Source organism: Macaca mulatta, chromosome 12 (genome assembly GCF_049350105.2).
Source record: "Macaca mulatta isolate MMU2019108-1 chromosome 12, T2T-MMU8v2.0, whole genome shotgun sequence".
Lineage (NCBI taxonomy): Eukaryota > Metazoa > Chordata > Mammalia > Primates > Cercopithecidae > Macaca > Macaca mulatta.
Genome location: NC_133417.1, coordinates 106,856,077 through 106,874,841, shown reverse-complemented (window position 1 = coordinate 106,874,841; position 18,765 = coordinate 106,856,077). Strand labels below are relative to the sequence as shown.

Genomic DNA, 18,765 nt, shown 5'->3' with positions numbered 1-18,765 from the left:
GTGACTAATGATGTAGAACATGCTTATTAGTGATTCATATATCTTCTTTGATGAAATGTCTGTTCAGATCTTTGGCCTACTTATAAAATTTTGTTTGTACTCTTGTATGAATTATAAGGGTTCTTTCTGTATTCTGGATACATGTCCTTTATCAGATATGATTTGTAAATATTTTCTTGCAGTCTGTGACTTGTCTTTTATTTTCTTAATGGTGTCTTTTGAAATAGAAAAGTTTTTCATTTTAACGAACTCTATAAAAAAATTTATGAATTATGCTTTTGATGTTATGTCTAAGAAGTCTTTGCCTTTTGGCTCACTCCTGTAATCCCAGTACTTTGGGAGGCCGAGGCGGGTAGATCACGAGGTCAGGAGATCAAGACCATCCTAGCAAACACGGTGAAACCCCAATCTCTACTAAAAATACAAAAAATTAGCCAGGTGTGATGGCGGGCACCTGTAGTCCCAGCTACTCAGGAGTCCGAGGCAGGAGAATGGCGTGAACCCGGGAGGTGGAGTTTGCAGTGAGCCGAGATCCCAGCACTATACTCCAGCCTGGGCGACAGAGTGAGACTCCGTCTAAATAAAAAATAAAAAATAAAAATTTTATAGTTTTGCCTTTTATATTTAGGTCTGTGATTGATTTTAAGATAACTTTTGTATATGGGTTGAGTTATGTGTCCAAATTAATATTTTTGCATATGGCTATCCAAATTTCCCGGCACCTTTTCCCGTTGAATCTTGGTACCTTTGTTGACCAGCAAATGTGTTTATTTCTGGTCTCTCAGTTATATTTCACTGATCAACATGTCTCTCCTTGTGTTAATACCACACCATCTTGATTACTGTTGATTCCTAGTAAGTTGTGAAATCAGGAATATAAGTCCTCCAAATTTGTTCTTCTTCAAAATTGTTCTGGCGAATCTAGATTCTTTGCCTTTTCATATAAATTTTAGGACTGGCTTATCAAGATTCTGCAATAAACCTTGCTAAGATTTTTGATAGAGATTGCATTGAATCTATAGATCAATTTGGGGAGAATTGCCATATTAATAATATTGACTCTTCCAACCCATGAACATAGAACATCTCACAGTCTATTTAGATCTTTAATTTCTCTCGGCAATGTTTTCTAGGTTTCAGTGTACACATCTTGCCTTTCTTTGGTTAAATTTATTTCTAAGTATTGGTGCTATTGTAAAGCGTTGTTTTCTTAATTTCATTTTCAGATTGTTCATTGCTATAATAAAAAAAATGCAGTTGATTTTGTATTTTGTACTTGTATCCTGAAATCTTGCTGAATTTGTTTATTAGTGTTAGTATTTGTGTGTGTGTGTGTGTGTGTGTGTGTGTGTGTATTTCTTAGGATTTCTTGCATACAGAATCATGTCACCTACAAGTAGATAGATTTTTGCTTCTTTCTTTATAATATGGAAGGCTTTTATTTATTTTTCTTGTCCAGTTGCACTGGCTAGAGTCTCCTGTGGAATGTTGAATAGAAAATATTAAGATTGGACATCTTTACATCGTTTTCTATTTTAGAGAAAAGCTTTTTTTTGAGATAGGGTCTCACTTTGTCACCCAGGCTGGAGTGCAGTGGTGTGATCTCAGCTCCCTGCAGTCTCAACCTCCTGGGCTCAAGTAATCCTCCCTCCTCAGCCCCCCAAATAACTGGGACTACAGGCACATGCCACCATGCCTTGCTAATTTTTTTTTTTTTTTTTTTTTTTTTTTTAGAGACAGGGTTTCGCTATGTTGCCCAAGCTGGTCTCAAATTCCTGAGCTGAAGCAATCCACCCACAGTGCTAGGATGACAGGCATGAGCCACCATGCCTGGCTGAAAAGCATTTTTGTTAAAGTGCTTTTCCATTGTCTGTTGAGATGATCGTGTGGTTTTTATCATTTATTCTACTAATATGGTGTATTATATTGGTTGCTTTTCTGATGTTAAACCAACCTTGCCCTCCTGGGATGAATTGTACTTGGTCATGGTGTATAATTTTTTTATATGTTGATGTTGCTGGATTTAATGCCAATATTTTGTTGAGGATTTTTGCATTCATATTTGTGAGAGGTAATGGTCTGTAGTTTTCTTTTATTGTGATGTCTTTGTCTGTCTTTGATATCAGGATAATTCTGGCCTCATAGAACGAGTTGGGAAGTGTTCCCTCCTCCCCTGTTTTCTGAAAGTTTGCGAAGCTTTGTTATTATTTCTTCTTTGAATGTTTGGGAGAATTCACCAATGAAGTCTTCTGGGCCTAAGCATTACTTTGTGAGAAAATTTTTAATTTCTAACTCAGTTTTTTTACTTGCTTTAGGTCTATTTAGATTTTCTGTTTCTCATTAAGTCAGTTTTGGTACTTTTTGTCTTCCTAGGAATTTTTCTATTTCTCTCTGTTATCTACTTAGTTAGCATAAAGCTGTTCTCTTAGTATTCCATTCTGTCTTCACATGTTTGTGATGCTATAATAAAATATCATAGACTGGGAAATTTATTTCTTCATAATTTTGCAAGCTGGGAAGTCCAAGATCAAGGCAACAGCATTCCCTGTCTGGTGAAGGCCTTCTTGGCTGAGTCCTCACATAGCAAAAGATGGAAGGTCAGAAAGGCCTAAGATAGTTCCCTCTGGCATTTTTCTTTTTGTTTTTTTTCTTTTGAGATAGAGTCTTGCTCTGTCACCCAGCCTGAAGTGCAGTGGCACGATCTCCACTCACTGCAGCCTCCACCTTTTGGGTTCAAGCGATTCTTCTGCCTCAGCCTCCTGAGTAGATGGGATTACAGGTGCGTGCCATCATGCACAGCTAATTTTTGTATTTTTAGTAGAGACGGGGCTTCACCATGTTGGTCAGGCTGGTCTCGAACTCCTGACCTTGTGATCCACCCACCTCGGCCTCCCAAAGTGCTAGGATTACAGGCGTGAGCCACCGCGCCCAACCCTCTGGCCATTTTCTAAGGCACTCCTCCATTCATGAGGACACTGTCCTTAATCACTTCCCAAAAGGCCCCACCTCTTACAACCATCACAATAGGGTTTAAGTTTCAGTACAGATTTTAGAGGAGACACTTTCAAAACATAGCACCTTCTAACTTTTTTAATTCTATAGGCTGGTAGTAATAACCTGTTTCATTCTTGATTTTATAAACTTTTGTTTTCTCTTTTTTGCTTGATTAATGTAGTTAAATGTCAATTTTGTGTATCTTTTCAAAGAAGCAACTTTTAGTTTCATTGATTTTTCTTTATTTTTTGTTTTCTATCTCATCTACTGATTTTTGCACTAATCTTTATCATTTCCCTCCTCTTTCTTGCTTTGGATTTAGGTTGTTAGTTTGTTCCTCCTTTTGTAATTTTATTATGTGGAATTTTACATTACTGATTCAAGATCTTCCTGAAAAGATAGGTGTTAACAGCTATAAGTTTCCCTCTAAGCACTGCTTGTAATTTACATCATCCCCTATATTTTAATATATTGTATGGTCATTTTATACAGTTCAAAATATTTTCGAGTTTTCCCTGTGTGTGTTTTTTTTCTTTTACCCATGGATTATTTCATATACTCTTTGAGACATGCATGTGCCCATATTTTGTTTGAGATTTAAAGAGTTAGAGACTGGTAAAGAGCAAGTTAAAAAGGAAAACAACCATTTAGTGCTTTTTTACTCTTAATTTTAAAAATTGAGGGCTGGGCGTGGTAGCTCATGCCTGTAATCCCAGCACTTTGGGAGGCCAAGGTGGGTGAATCACTTGAGGTGAGGAATTCGAGACCAGCCTGGCCAGCATGGTGGAACCCTGTCTTTACTGAAAACACAAAAACTTAGTTGGGCGTGGTGGCGGGCGCCTGTGATCCCAGCTACTTGGGAGGCTGAGGCAGGAGGATCACTTGAACCCAGGAAGCAGAAGTTGCAGTGAGCCAGGATCGCACCATTGCACTCCAGCCTGGGCAATAGAGTAAGACTCTGTCTCCAAATAAATAAATAAATATTGAATATATTTCCTCTAACCCCACATTTTATTCTCTGACTTTACCTAGGGAACACTGACTATGCCAAATGGAGACTACATTGAAGGTTATTTTAGTGGAGAATGGGGATCTGGGATAAAAATCACTGGAACCTACTTCAAACCTAGTCTGTATGAGAGTGATAAAGACAGACCTAAAGTTTTGTGAGTAACTAGTGTTAATTCTGGATGAATTACTGAATGTTTGGAGTTGTCTTGCTTTTATCAAAGCTGGTTAATATTTTAAAAGCAAAATCAAGTTCTTAAAGTCTTCTTTTTTATTTTATTTTATTTTTATTTTTTGAGACAGGGTGTCACTCTGTCACCAGGCTGAACTGCAGTGGCGTGATCATGGCTCACTGCAGCCTTGACCTCCTGGGTTCATGTGATCCTCCCGCCTCAGCCTCCCAAGTAACTGGGACTACAGGCACCCACTACCATGCGTGGCTAATTTTTCTAATTTTTCTAATTTTTATAGAGACTGGGTCTTGCACTTGCTCAGGCTGGTCTTGAACCTGAGCTTAAGCGATCCTCCTGCCTCAGCCTCCCAAAGTGCTGGGATTACAGGTATGAGCCACTGCACCTGGCCAAAGTCTTTTTTTTTTTTTTTTTTTTTTAAACAACATGTAACCGCCTTGAATTGTCAACTGACACTACTTTAGATGACTAAATCTATAGTCTTGTCTATAGTCTTGGTTTAGATTATAAGCCTTAAAGCATGGATGTTTAAAAGGAAAGTTCCACGTGTGAGAGAGTTTTTTTTTTTTTTGGAGATGGAGTCTCAGTCTGTCGTCCAGGCTGGAGTATGGTGGTGCCATCTCGGCTCACTGCAGTGTCTATCTCCTGGGTTCAAGCGATTCTCCTGCCTCAGCCTCCCAAGTAGCTGGGACTATAGGCGCACACAACCATGCCCAGCTAATTTTTTGTATTTTTAGTAGAGACAAGGTTTCACCATGTTGGCCAGGCTGGTCTCGAACTCCTGACCTCAAGTGATCTGCCCACTTTGGCCTCTCAAAGTGCTGGGATTACAGGTGTGAGGCACTGTGCCCAGCCTGAAAGAGCATTCTGAAATGGAATCTGTACACAACTTGATTTTGAAAAGTAAAGAACATATACATACACACACACACCCACCCACCAAGTGGCATAGTAAAATCTGCATATATGAGGGAAAAAAGGCAAAATCTAAGTATATTATGCCCAACCCCATTGCATTTTTGACTTTATTCTCTGTTCTCCCATCATCTGTCCCTAGATGTGGCACAATCACAGAAGTGGACAGTTTTTGGCATATGTCTATTTTTCTTTATTGATTGCAGCTTTAATTTTATCATTATATTTGGTAGCACCTCAGTTTTTTTTGTTCCTAAGGATATGTTTTCTGTACCATGTTTATTCTTAGAGTATTTTAGAACCCAGTATGAAATGCATTTTAAATTCTCATTATAAGATGTGCAAGGTTCAGAAAGTCCTTGTTCTAACAGGAATCAATTTTTATTTTTATTTATTATTTTTTAAATTTTAAATTTTTATTTTTTTTCTGAGACAGAGTCTCACTTTGTCGCCTAGGCTGGAGTGCAGTGGCGTGATCTCAGTTCACTGCAACCTCCACCTCCCAGATTCAAGCAATTCTCCTGCCTCAGCCTCCCGGGTAGCTGGGATTACAGGTATGGGCCAGCTCGCCTGGCTAATTTCTTTTTTTTTTTTTTTGAGATGCAGTGTCGCTCTGTCACTCCGGCTGGAGTGCAGTGGCGCGATCTTGGCTCACTGCAACCTCCACCTTCTGGGTTCAAGCCATTCTCCTGCCCCAGCCTCCTGAGTAGCTGGGATTACAGGCATGCGCCATGCACCACCACGCCCAGCTAATTTTTGTATTTTTAAAAGAGATGGGGTTTTGCCATGCTGGCCAGGCTGGTCTCGAACTCCTGACCTCAGGTGATCCACCCCCTTTGGCCTCCCAAAGTGCTAGGATTACAGGCGTGAGCCACCACGCCCAGCCAATTTTTTGTGTTTTTAATAGAGATAGAGTTTCACCATGTTGGCCAGGCTGGTCTTGAACTCCCGACCTCAGGTGTTCCGCCTGCCTTGGCCTCCCAGAGTGCTAGGATTACAGACATGAGCCACTGCACCTGGCCAGGAATCAATTTTTAAAAATTAATTCTGTGGAATTATAGGAGGCAGAGTCAATTGGTTTGCTTTGTACTTAATATTCCGTACACTTTAATATCCAGAAAACAATAATTAGCTAAAAAATAGTCCTTTAAAATTTTCATTTTGTGTTTTAAAAATAGAATTACCATCAGTCTTGGCAGTTTTGGTCACAAAAAAAGCATTCTCAGTTGTATGTTAGAAAGTTTCTATTCTTTGGAACGATTTTGCACGAAAGAAATGATTAATAAAAGGTTGATATGACTTTATTAGCAGGAAGCTAGGAAACCTGGCAGTGCCAGCTGATGAGAAGTGGAAAGCGGTGTTTGATGAATGTTGGCGCCAACTGGGCTGCGAGGGCCCAGGCCAAGGGGAAGTTTGGAAAGCATGGGACAACATTGCTGTGGCCTTGACCACCAGTCGGCGCCAACACAGAGACAGGTGAGTGAACACCTGCTCAACATAGAGCAGGGCATGTTGGGAAGATGAAACTTAAGACCAGTAAGTAGTCAAGGCTCACTGCATTTAATTTAAAAGTTAATGATGTACTTCTGCTTCTGGGTAAGAGGGATTAAAACACACTTTCTTTATCTTCTGTTGAACTCAACTATTAAACCTGAACAGAATACATGGACAGTTATTTATGAACTCTGAAAAGTCTATATCAATAAGTAAATTGAGGAAGAATACCTGAATTCAAAGTACCACAAAACCAGTGATGAGTTTACTTGATGTTTTGCTCCAATATCCCTCAGCCAGAACTCAGTGCAGCATGAAACGTGAAAGCAAGGACTGTGGTGCAGACAGACAGAGACACAGAAAAAATCCCTCTGGTTCTGGCTCAAGGAATGACAAAGGGACTCCTAAAATTCAGAGTGGTTGATATATACTCAGTTTTCTTTCTTTTTTCTCCATTTTCTCATGCCCAAGCCTCCAGGACCTTCTGTGGCAGGGGTGGTAATGGCAGCAGCTAGAGCAGGCATGAACAGGAAACTTGTAAAAGTCAAAACTCCAAGAGAGTGGAATCTTCTTCCCCCTTTGGTGGCTCCTTAGGTCAAAAGAAGTCCAAGCCCCAACCCCACTGCATTTTTGACTTTGTTGTCTGTTCTCCCACCATCTGTCCCTAGATGTGGCACAGTCACAGAAGTGGACAGTTTTTGGCCAGAGGACCTTGAAAGGGGTGCCTGAGACCCAGAAAATACTGGGGATGTGATGGAGAGAGGAGCTCTGGGAAACAAGCCCATAAAGTTGTTTGTGAACTCCTGGGCTCACCCTAGACCTGCACATGTAAGGATTTGATCCTAATTAGTACCAAAGAGTTTGAGAACCAAGCTCATAGGTAGACCACTCAGGTCCCAGAGCGGTCATTAAGTTGTACACTCACAGAACAAACCCAGAAAGGATGCAAAGGCTTTGAGAAGTGAACTGGCATCAGCTTCATGGCCCACAGGAAACTAAAGCAAAAATATCTGCTGTTTTAGGGATTCTCAATATCACTTACACATTCAGTGATTTGCTGGAAGAATTCACAAGACTCAGCATATAGTTGTACTCACAAGTAAGATTACAGCAACACAGTAGGGACGCACAACCAGGTCATAAGGGAAAAAGACACAGGTAGAGTCTGGAGGAATCCATGTGTAAGCTTCCCATGATCTCTCCTTTCTGGGAGGAGTCACACACAACACAGTTTTCCCTGCAGCAAAGTGCAGCCACATGTGTCTCATGTTTCTGCCCAGGGAAGCCCACTAGAGACTCAATGCCCAGCGTTTATATTGGGAGCGGGTCACATAGGCACCCTGTGCCTGGCAGTTGCCAAATTCCACAGTCCCAGCTTACAGGAAAGCAGATGTTCAACATAAATCACATTGTTAATCTAAGGACAGCAAAACACCTTTGTCAGTATACGGAACTTATACGAAGCTTAATTCCCAAGTACCGGCCAAGGGTCAACCTTATAAGCAGTTCCTTTTTATTTTATTTCATTTTTATAAATAGAGACAGGGTCTTGCTATATTATCCAGGCTGGTCTCGAACTCCTGGCCTCAAGGAATCCTGCCTCGGTCTCACAGAAGTGCTGGGATTTCAGGCGTGAGCCACGGCACCTAGCCCAGGTCCTTCTAAAGATAACAGTTTCAAGCCTGCTATGTTTACTCTTTTATGAATGTCAACATTCTCCATAGGATATAAACAAGACCCAGAGTTTTATAATGCTCAAAATATCCAAGACATTAACCAAAATTACTCAGCAATGAAAGAACCATGAAAGTCTCAATTTATTTCAGGAAAGAAAATCAATAAATATCAACAGATGACATAGATGTTGAAGTTGTCTGACGAGAACTTTAAGGCAGCTATTATAAAATGCTCAGATGTGCAATCGCAAACACCCTTGAAATAAATATTAGAACAAATGTATCAGCAAAGAAACAGAAGATATAAAGAAGAGCCAAATCAAAATTTGGGGTTTGAAAATTACACTAACCAAAATAACTTACTGTATGAACTCAGTGGCAGAATAGAGGTGGCAATGGAAGAGTCGGTGAACCTGAAGATAGATCAATATGGATTATCAAATCCAAACAACCGAGAGAAAAAACATGAGAAAAAAAAAAGTGAACACAGCCTCAGGGACTTGTGGGTCTAAATTTGTTTCCTTAGAATTCCAGAAGAAAAGCAGAAAGAATGGACTGAGCATGGTGGCACACACCTGTAATCCCAGCACTTTGAGAGGCTGAGGCAGGCGGATCACCTGAGGTCAGGAGTTCGAGACCAGCCTGGCCAACATAGTGAAACCCCGTATCTACTAAAAATACAAAATTAGCCCAGGCGTGGCGGCATGTGCCTGTAATCCCAGCTACTTAGGAGGCTGAGGGAGGAGAATCACTTGAACTCAGAGGCAGAGGTTGCAGTGAGCTGAGATAGCGCCATTGCACTCCAGCCTGGGCAAAAATAGCAAAACTCCGTCTCAAAAAAAAAAAAAAAAAAAAGAAAAGAAAAAAAAAAGAAAAGACAAGGAGAAAGAATGAGGGATGGAACATTTTGTGAAGAAATAATGGTTGAAAACATCTCAAGTTTAGTAAAAGATGTGAAACCTACAGATTCAAGTAGCTGAACAAATCCCATCTTGGGAAAAACCAGAGATAACCATGTATAGACACATATTAAAATTCATGGACAAAGATCTTGAAAGCAGCTAGAGTAAAATAATGGGAAATCAGCAATTCAAATGACTGCATATTTCTCATTAGAAACCTTGGAAACCAGAAGGAAGTGGCAAAACGTTTTTGAAATGCTGAAAGAGAAGTTACAGATGTACTTGTTCATTTCTCTCTCTTTTTCTCTCTTTTTCTCCTTTTTAAAATTTTCTCTTTTTCACCTTCTTTTTCCTTTTCTTTTCTTTTTTTTTCTTCTTTTCTCCTGCTTTTCTTCATCTGCCTTTCTTCTTTAACTTGACCAGTAGCTCCCACAAGCATTGCTTAGCATTTGGACCTAAAAAATCTACTAATCCCTGCAGCAAAACTTCCTAATTAACTATGACTTTCTTGAGTTTAATTCTAGATAATGGTTTGTTTGAGCTGTGCCTTCGTTGTTAAAATATCAAGGAGCATACTTTAATCTGTGCATGTAACTACCTACAGTTAATTTTTAAATCAGTTTTATGCTGGTCTTCATTTCCACATGTCAGTTGCTTTCTGAAAGGAATTGAACAAAAACTGGGCAAGTATCCATGTATTCAGAATGCAAATATTTGTTCTGAATAATTAAATGTTCTAGTTTGCTAAAAGTTACCAAATTGTTTAAATAAATTACCAATATTCAAATAATTTTAATACATTAAAGTATAATTACATAGAAATTAAATTCCAGAGGTTGAAAGATACTTCAGGAACTTGAAATGTTTCACAGTCAAGTCTAACAAATACTAATTGTTGTTCTAGCCTGGAGAGATTAGTTTAGATTCTATCTAATTGAGTATCCCCAAAATTGATATTTAAAGTAAACCATAGTATAATTTTTGCTTGCTTGATATTCGTGTGTGTGTGTTTCAAGAAATTAAATGTAGAAAGAAGTGATTTTTTTCTATATTTGGGGTACATAGGAATTGATTTTAGTATTTCATTCATGAAGTTCATAATTGTTACCTTCTACTCTATCAGTAGAAGAAATGGAAACTCCCAGAATTGATTAAAGCCATTGAATGGCCCTGGTGCGTGATACAGATGGTCAGCTTAGTATAGCCTGTCAGTTCGACTTGAGACTTTAGCCCTTCAGTTCACCTGGGTTAACTGTGGTTAGGTGTTTCTGAGAAGTGAAAATGAATGAACTTTTTATATAAAATTATATTGCTACCACAAAGATCTTATTTGTTTATCTAAAATCATATAATAATAATGATTATGCACAGTTTTCAGTTTCTCATTGGTTGTCATCTAATGATAGAATACTATTACCAAAAATGTCAGTTGTTTACTAGCATGTGTTTTCTCTTAGCCTCTTCATCCAGTTTCTGTTATGTGCTTACCTTGTCACCTGTTGGAGTATCATTATCTCCTTGCTTCTTAACCTCGTTTTCATTTCTTCCTTTGCCCTTTGACTTATTTCCCTTTTTCCTTTGCTCCCTTCCCTCTTTTATTCCTTTTATTCAATTTTTCTGTTGTCACCAACGGGTCTGTCACCTTCAAGCTAATATCACATTTATCTTCAAGCTAATGTCATATTATTTCCAACACCATGGTTTAGATTGGAGCAGAATCTTCATTAATTTATTGTAGTTGGTACGAAGTAACACTACCTGATTTCCGAATGAATGTTATGTAAACCGAGTACCTAATAGCAGGATCATGATCCTTTCTGAGCTCGTTGGGGTTAGTACTGTGTTGGACGCTCCACTTTGACTGGAGCCACTGATTGTGTTTCATGTGACAATTTACACGTATCTTGCTTTCTTGATGTGAAATACAATAGCCTTTTCTTTCCCTTTTTATAGTCCAGAAATATTAAGTCGTTCACAGACTCAGACACTAGAGAGTTTGGAATTCATTCCACAGCATGTTGGTGCCTTCTCTGTGGAGAAATATGATGACATCAGGAAATATTTAATAAAGGTAAACTAGAGTAAAAATTACACTGGTCTTGTGAATTAATGATTCACCTACCACAATATATCATTCAGATAGACTCACAGCTTAATGTTATTCTAATCCTGTTTTTGCATCCTGTGCATTTCTTTTGTTAATTATCTAACTACCAATAAATGTACTATCTAATTACATTTCTATCTAAAGATTGTCCCATTACTATGATAGAACATTTAAGTTTTTTAAGGCATTCAAGGGGCTTCTTAAGAAATAAAATTAGAGTTTAAAATTGCTTTTTGTTAATAACATTAGCAAACTAGAGATTGTGTAAGTAAAGCATGCTGCCCTCACCCCTGGATAGGCTGTTTGCTTCCTTCCAAACCTTGAAAGACCGGCTACAATTTAAAGTGTGATATATATTGATGGGAAGTGCAGGAAGGAGTATTCTGAGAAGTCAGGGAACTGAAGGATGACTCTTTCAGAGTATCATCAACAGTCAGTGTTTAGTTTTCTCCAAGGTAACGTTTTTATCATTTTTATGAAGTTTAAAGTATATTTGAATCTTTTAAAAAAATTTTTTTTTTTTTTTTTTTTGAGACGGAGTCTCGCTGTGTCACCCAGGCTGGAGTGCAGTGGCGCGATCTCGGCTCACTGCAAGCTCTGCCTCCCGGGTTTACGCCATTCTCCTGCCTCAGCCTCCGAGTAGCTGGGACTACAGGCGCCCGCCACCACGCCTGGCTAGTTTTTTGTATTTTTAGTAGAGACGGGGTTTCACCATGTTAGCCAGGATGGTCTCGATCTCCTGACTTCGTGATCCACCTGCCTCGGCCTCCCAAAGTACTGGGATTACAGGCTTGAGCCACCGCGCCCGGCCTAATTTTTTTTTTTTTTTAAGAGATGGGGGGTCTCACTGTGTTGCTCAGACTGGCCTCAAACTCCTGAGCTCAATCGGTCCTCCTGCCTCAGCCTCCCTAGTAGCTGGGACTATAGGCATGAGCCACCACATCCAGCAGAGTATTTCTTTTAGTGGTATTCCATATCAGTACTTCCAAAGCCGTTTGCCCAAAATGTTAAGGAGATTCTTTGATCAAGATTAGGAACTCCAGGTTCATATAACTGGGGTAGACTCAGTACTTTCAAAAAAATTAAAGTATTTGAATATTCCTGGTCCCAAAATTGACTCTTGACATTTTGACAATTGTTTGTCATTTATGAAGTTGTTTCTTATTGATGGATTGTTTCTGCTGTTAATGCACATTGACTGACTTCATTGATTCTCTTCCTACTCAGGCCTGTGACACTCCTCTGCACCCCCTGGGCAGGCTTGTGGAGACACTGGTTGCAGTGTATAGAATGACATACGTGGGCGTAGGAGCCAACCGCAGGTTATTGCAGGAGGCTGTAAAGGAGATTAAGTCCTATCTTAAGCGAATTTTCCAGCTGGTGAGGTAAGAGAGCTTTTCACTAAAGTCTGCAGCTTATGGAATACTATTTTATACCAATGCTTGGGTAGTTTCATCCTGAATCATCAAGAAAATAGTTTTATGCCACAGTCCTTTAATATATTAAATAAAGAAAACATGTTTTAAATGTATGCGTAAGCTGTAAACAAAAAAGATGAACCTTAGCTATTGTTATTTATTTATTTTTATGTCTTATTAAGTGTAACAGAAAGCTAAAATAAATGTTTGGGGTTTTTAAATTCCAATTTTGGTATGAAGTATAGTAGTCGTCTTATTTGGATTCAGTCTCTAGGCAAAATCAGGTATCTAAAACCCAACCACAGAGTAGATAAAGTTTAATATAAAGTTTTGTCCCTGAGTTCTTGTGTCTTGTCCTTTGGCAACAGTATCACATACATTCATTTGTTTAACAAATTGACAAATATTTATGGAGCATTTCTATGTAATAGCGATCATTCTAGGCTCTCAAGGGATTTATCAGTGAACAAAGAAAATCTTTGCTGTCATGGAGCTTACATTCTAATGGGGGAAAAGAGTCAACATAAAAAACATATGCAGTATGTCAGATAGTGATTAGCGCTGTAGAGAAAAATAAAGGGAAAGAGTACTAGACGTGAGATGCTATTATTTTAAAGAGAAGGTCAGAGCAGGCTGACTAATACAGTGGTGGTATTTGAGCAGAGACTTCGAAGAAGGCAATTAAATGAGACAGTAAGCATCTTTGGAAAGAGAGTTCCAGGCAGCAAAGAGATTTAAGCTTGTGAGATATAAGATCTTTTACTGAGTTGAAGCCAACAAGTAAATACTATAGTGAGATAATTATACAAAAGTTTATAAATTTGTCCCAGAACTTCCATATATTGTTTGCCTCAACATTTGGAAATGTTTCAGGTTTTGAGGGAGAAGTGATCTATTAAAAAGATCACTAGCCTGGGCTAGCTCTGACATTAGCTAGATGAGTATAATGAAAATAAGTTTCCTGACCTTTTTTAGTTTTTTCAACTATATAATTAGGTCAGATGGAGGTGCAAGATGTAAATCTACAACAATAGAGAAGACTGCATATTGCCTTTAAAGGGCCAAAATTAAAGTCTGTAAAAATAAGAGAAAATAAACTTATTTATGGTAGAGTCCACTAACCTACAAGAAGTCAGAGTTAAAGTCTATGGCAAAACTCAAAGCTCAGGAAAAAAAATTCCTCACCGATTTATCCCCTTGATCATTTGAAAAATTAATTTTCAACAACTTTTAAAAACATATTTTTAAATTTTATATTGAGTACAGAGGGAAATAATAGACACTGGGGACTCTAAAAGCGGGGAGTGTGTGTGGGAGGGTGAGGGTTGAAAACTTTCTTATTGGATACAGTGTTCACTGTTCAGGTGATGGGGATACTAGAAGCCCAGACTTTACCACTACCTGATCTATCCATACAACACAACTGCATATGTACCCCCTGAATCTATAAAAATAAAATAAAACTTTACATTGTATCTTCTGTAATTAATCACTTTTTCCCTTAACGTTGGACATTTAGTTTCCATCAGTATTTGCTTATATTCTAGAATAGTGGTCCTGCTCAGAGTTAATATAAATTGACCTCAGATGAGATTTGCCAGTAAGGAACACGTATCTCATACAGATCGGAATTCTCCATTCCTTAGTAACTAGACAGAAGAAAATCATAGCACGTGAAGATTTTGTAGTGGTATTATTCATTAGTGGCATTCTTAATTTTATCCTGTCAGAAACATCAGTTTTCTCAGGGAACTAAAATACTTAGTTGATAATAAAGCTTGCTTTCATAGCTAATGGAAATGTGTTTTTATGCTTTTCAACCCCCCTAGAGGTATAATTGTATAATTATATTTTTTATTCTTCCTTAGGTTCTTATTTCCTGAACTGCCTGAAGAAGGCAGCACAATTCCTCTCTCTGCTCCTCTGCCAACCGAAAGGAAGTCTTTTTGCACTGGGAAGTCAGATTCCCGATCTGAATCACCAGAGCCAGGGTAAATGGAGTTGGGTGGGGACCGTGAAGAAGGGGAGTGGGGACTAGATGATCTCACCCAAAGAGCCCCAGGGAGAAAGTGTGTTCTCTAGGTCTGTTTCCTCATTTCTAAAATGGTATGGTTGGGGCCAGCCACAGTGGCTCACACCTGTAATCCCATACTTTGGGAGGCTGAGGTGGGAGGATTGCTTGATCCCAGGAGTTCAAGAGCAGCCTGGGCAACATAGGGAGACCCCATCTCTACAAAAATAAAAAATTTAGCAGGGCATGGTGGCACACACCTACAGGCTGAGCTACTTGGGAGGCTGAGATGAGAGGATCACTTGGGCCAGGGAGGTTGAAGGCTGCAGTGAGCTGTGACTGCACCATTGCGCTCCAGCCTGGGTGACAAAGTGAGACCTGTCTCAAAAAACAAAAAAAAAATGTAGCTGGGTAGGTGTCCCCTCTGAGGTCCCTCTTAGGTCTCTCAAGTACCATTAGCCATACCCCAGGAAAAAGCAACCACAGATGATCTGAGCACAAAGACTGCTTAGCAAAGGAAGTAACATCACACTGACCTAGAATAACCTCAGAGAAATCAGCCTCAAAATGGAAGCAAAGTAGGTTTTCAGTTAGATTTTTAATTCATGAAAAGAATTCACAGTTTCTTCTAAGACAAAATTATAGGTAATGTCCTTATATCAACTGCACATGTAAAGAGCAGAGTAATGTAACTTCTTTAAAATTTCCCATCTCTACTTTTGACTTTTTGAAACTGAAGCTGTATCTTAGATTCTGTATTCAATTTTAATATGAAAAATGCTTCTTTCCTCCCACTCCATTATTTTGTAGTTATGTAGTAACGAGTTCTGGATTATTGCTTCCTGTGCTGCTACCTCGGCTTTACCCACCGCTGTTTATGCTTTATGCTTTGGATAATGATCGCGAGGAAGACATTTACTGGGAATGTGTCCTTCGACTAAATAAGCAGCCAGATATTGCTCTCCTGGGCTTTCTTGGGGTGCAGAGGTAAGTGTAGTAGTTATAAGCACAACCAAATCGTTTTAATTTAACATGCAAACAGCATTGTTGGAAATTTGGCACTTTGATATCTAATTATATATATGGCTTCTAATTATTTACTTTTTTGCATACGTCTTAATGAAAAAGTGATAGTTAATAATCTTTATTTCTGAGAATATTTGGAGATGAGTATGAAACCTACTGATTTTTCAGAATGTGTTATTATGTTTTCATATATATAGTAATATATATGTTTTTATAAATACATATATATAGTAAGTGTGTGTGTATATATAGTAAGTATGAGCTATCTTGCCTGGTATTTTATAGCTCTTTAGAGCAGAATACGTATCTTTGGCATTCTTCCTTCTCTTCTTTTCTCTCCTCCCTCCCCATTGGCAATTTTTAAGTTAAAGTTTTTGAAATGCTTTTTTTTTGAAAGAGAGTTTCGCTCTGTCATGCAGGCAGGAGTGCAATGGTGCAATCTCAGCTCACTGCAACCTCCACCTCCCAGATTCAAGCGATTCTCATGCCCCAGCCTCCCAAGTAGCTGGGATTACAGGCACGAGGCACCATGCTCAGCTAATTTTTGTATTTTTAGTATAGATGGAGTTTTGCCATGTTGACCAGGCTGGTCTCGAACCCTTTACCTCAAGTGATCTGCTTGCCTCAGCCTCCCAGCGTGCTGGGATTATAGGTGTGAGCCACTGTGCCCAGCCCCACTGTTTTTATTAGAAGGCATTATTGCTTGTTATCCAGGGAATACTAAATGGTTATGTTTCCTTTCTAGTGCAGTGATAAAGCTGATTCCACCTCCCCCAATCACTGTGCTATCAAGAGAAGTGAATAAGCCTTTTTTTTTTTGAGACAGAGTCTCGCTTTGTTGCCCTGGCTGGAGTGCAGTGGCTCAATCTTGGCTCGCTGCTACCTCCGCCTCCCAGGTTCAAGTGATTCTTGTGCCTCAGCCTCCTAAGTAGCTAGGATTACAGGCCTGTGTCAACATGCCCAGCTAATTTTTGTATTTTCTTATTTTTGTGCTTTTTAAAAATGTTGTGCTTTAATTGTTTTCAATGGAATAATTCAGTAGTAGAAATGAGATAAAACTGAGTGAAGGAAAAATGTTTGGTAATCTCTGTAATGTGTAGGGTTATTGGGATATAGAATGACACATCCCTTAGGGAGATGATAAAAACTCTTAAATCACTTCTGGAATGTTTATAAAAACTTAACCTGTTGTGGAGCAGTTCTTTTTAATGGGGACAGGGAAGCCAATATAGCTGTCAACTATTTTTATGGGAATTTGTCTACCATAAGTAACAACTTATATTAACAATTTATGGATTCCATTATAGGAAATTTTGGCCAGCAACCTTGTCAATCCTTGGAGAGAGTAAAAAGGTATAGTAAATTTTCTTTTCCTCAGCAAAGATGCTTTTCTCTAATGGGAAGGATTTGAAATAGCAAAACTTTTTCATTTTACTTTGATAGAACAGTACCCAAGCTTGTGTTTGCATCTGTTATTACCAAAGACCTGCACTCTGACATCAATATCATTTATTTTTGTTGTTGCAGAAAATGATTTTCCTCCTTGACCTTTACTCCCTTTTTTGCAGGTTTTGCCAACCACAAAAGATGCTTGTTTTGCCTCAGCAGTAGAATGTCTGCAGCAGATCAGGTAATCTCTGATTTGTTGAAAAGCCACACAAATCAAAGTAGTGCTTGGTCTGTTAAGATATTATTAATACAGTCTTATCTTTACCTAAGCCTTAAGCATCCCCACTTTATATGCTGATGGTGTCAAACTCAACCTGGAAATCAGAAAAGCTCTTTTGAGACCCTTGGATTATCTTTTACTCTAAAATGACCTTGCATTTGCAAAAGGAGTGGAGAGCCATTCCAGAAATTTATCCACATAATCATATCTTTAGCCAATGGGAAATGAACCAAACTTCTCATTCAGAAAAGAGCATGTATTAGGAGAATGAGATTTCACGTGGGTAAAAGGAAACGATATATGAATCGTGGACAGTTGGAGGCTACTTTTCTCATAGCACCATGGGAGTACAAAGTCATTCTTTCCAACGACTCATAATGCCTAAGTGTCCAGGTTAAGGCATGTGAACCCTAGGAGGGAATATTATCAAAAAAACATGATCAAATGTCTTTATTAAGAAAATGATAGGATATCTTTTTGTCATTGTTTCTATAACAGCACAACATTTACCCCATCAGACAAACTTAAGGTCATCCAGCAGACTTTCGAGGAGATCTCCCAGAGTGTCCTGGCATCACTCCAGGAAGACTTCTTGTGGTCCATGGATGACTTGTTTCCCGTTTTCTTGTATGTGGTGCTACGGGCCAGGTAACTGTTTTCTGACTTTATTATTAGTGAGTCGTTATTTTTAAAAGTCTGCTGCTTGCATTTTCTGAACTGATGACAGGAGTATGCTCTTCCACTAGAAAAACATTGATTAACCCATTCCACTGTGGCATTACCTTCTTATTGAGCTGTTCTTTCTTTTTCCCATCAACTAGGGTCAGAAGGAGAATGGACATGTAGGTGAAAATAACTCAGCATCTTTTTCTCTTTGGGGCAGGATTAGGAATTTAGGCTCTGAGGTACACCTCATTGAGGATCTAATGGACCCCTATCTTCAGCATGGGGAACAGGGTATAATGTTCACCACCTTGAAGGTGAGTGTAGTTATTATTTAATACTTTTTTATCTTCATATCTGTCTTTCATTTACCATATTATAAATGCCATTAACCACTTTTTTTTGTATAGAAGTTTAATGCAAACCTTAAATGCCTTTAGTGCACATTTTGTTCTACACTTTAAAACATTGTATAGTATATTAAAGTAGGATAAGCCAGTTGTTCCTCAAAATACTAAAGCAAGTTCTTCATTATCTAATCCTCCTTGTAAATTGATCATTCAAATTGTTATAAATGCTTACATTTATATAAATAATTGTAACTCTAAAAAAGAAACAGAAAGGATTCTTAATGTACAAGAAAGTTTCCAGCAGAAGTGCTATTTAATGGAACAAGGGTAAAACACGGAAG

At 38.6% G+C, this 18,765-nt stretch overlaps 1 protein-coding gene across 4 annotated transcripts in view; it reads left to right on the top strand.

Annotated features, from left to right (window-relative positions):
• Window positions 1-18,765, top strand: part of ALS2 (alsin Rho guanine nucleotide exchange factor ALS2) — an 81,019-nt gene that overhangs the window by 59,057 nt on the left and 3,197 nt on the right. For 2 of the 4 annotated variants that reach the window (XM_077957376.1, XM_028830980.2), the window contains 10 exons: window positions 4,027-4,160; window positions 6,420-6,584; window positions 11,134-11,251; window positions 12,515-12,672; window positions 14,574-14,696; window positions 15,527-15,703; window positions 17,050-17,095; window positions 17,311-17,372; window positions 17,910-18,059; window positions 18,295-18,391. In XM_077957376.1, coding sequence (XP_077813502.1) covers window positions 4,027-4,160; window positions 6,420-6,584; window positions 11,134-11,251; window positions 12,515-12,672; window positions 14,574-14,696; window positions 15,527-15,703; window positions 17,050-17,095; window positions 17,311-17,372; window positions 17,910-18,059; window positions 18,295-18,391 — 1,230 coding nt within the window. Of the gene's footprint in view, window positions 1-4,026; window positions 4,161-6,416; window positions 6,585-11,133; window positions 11,252-12,514; window positions 12,673-14,573; window positions 14,697-15,526; window positions 15,704-17,049; window positions 17,096-17,310; window positions 17,373-17,909; window positions 18,060-18,294; window positions 18,392-18,765 lie in introns of all 4 variants that reach the window. The other 2 variants (XM_015110664.3, XM_015110665.3) reach the window with 1 other exon arrangement.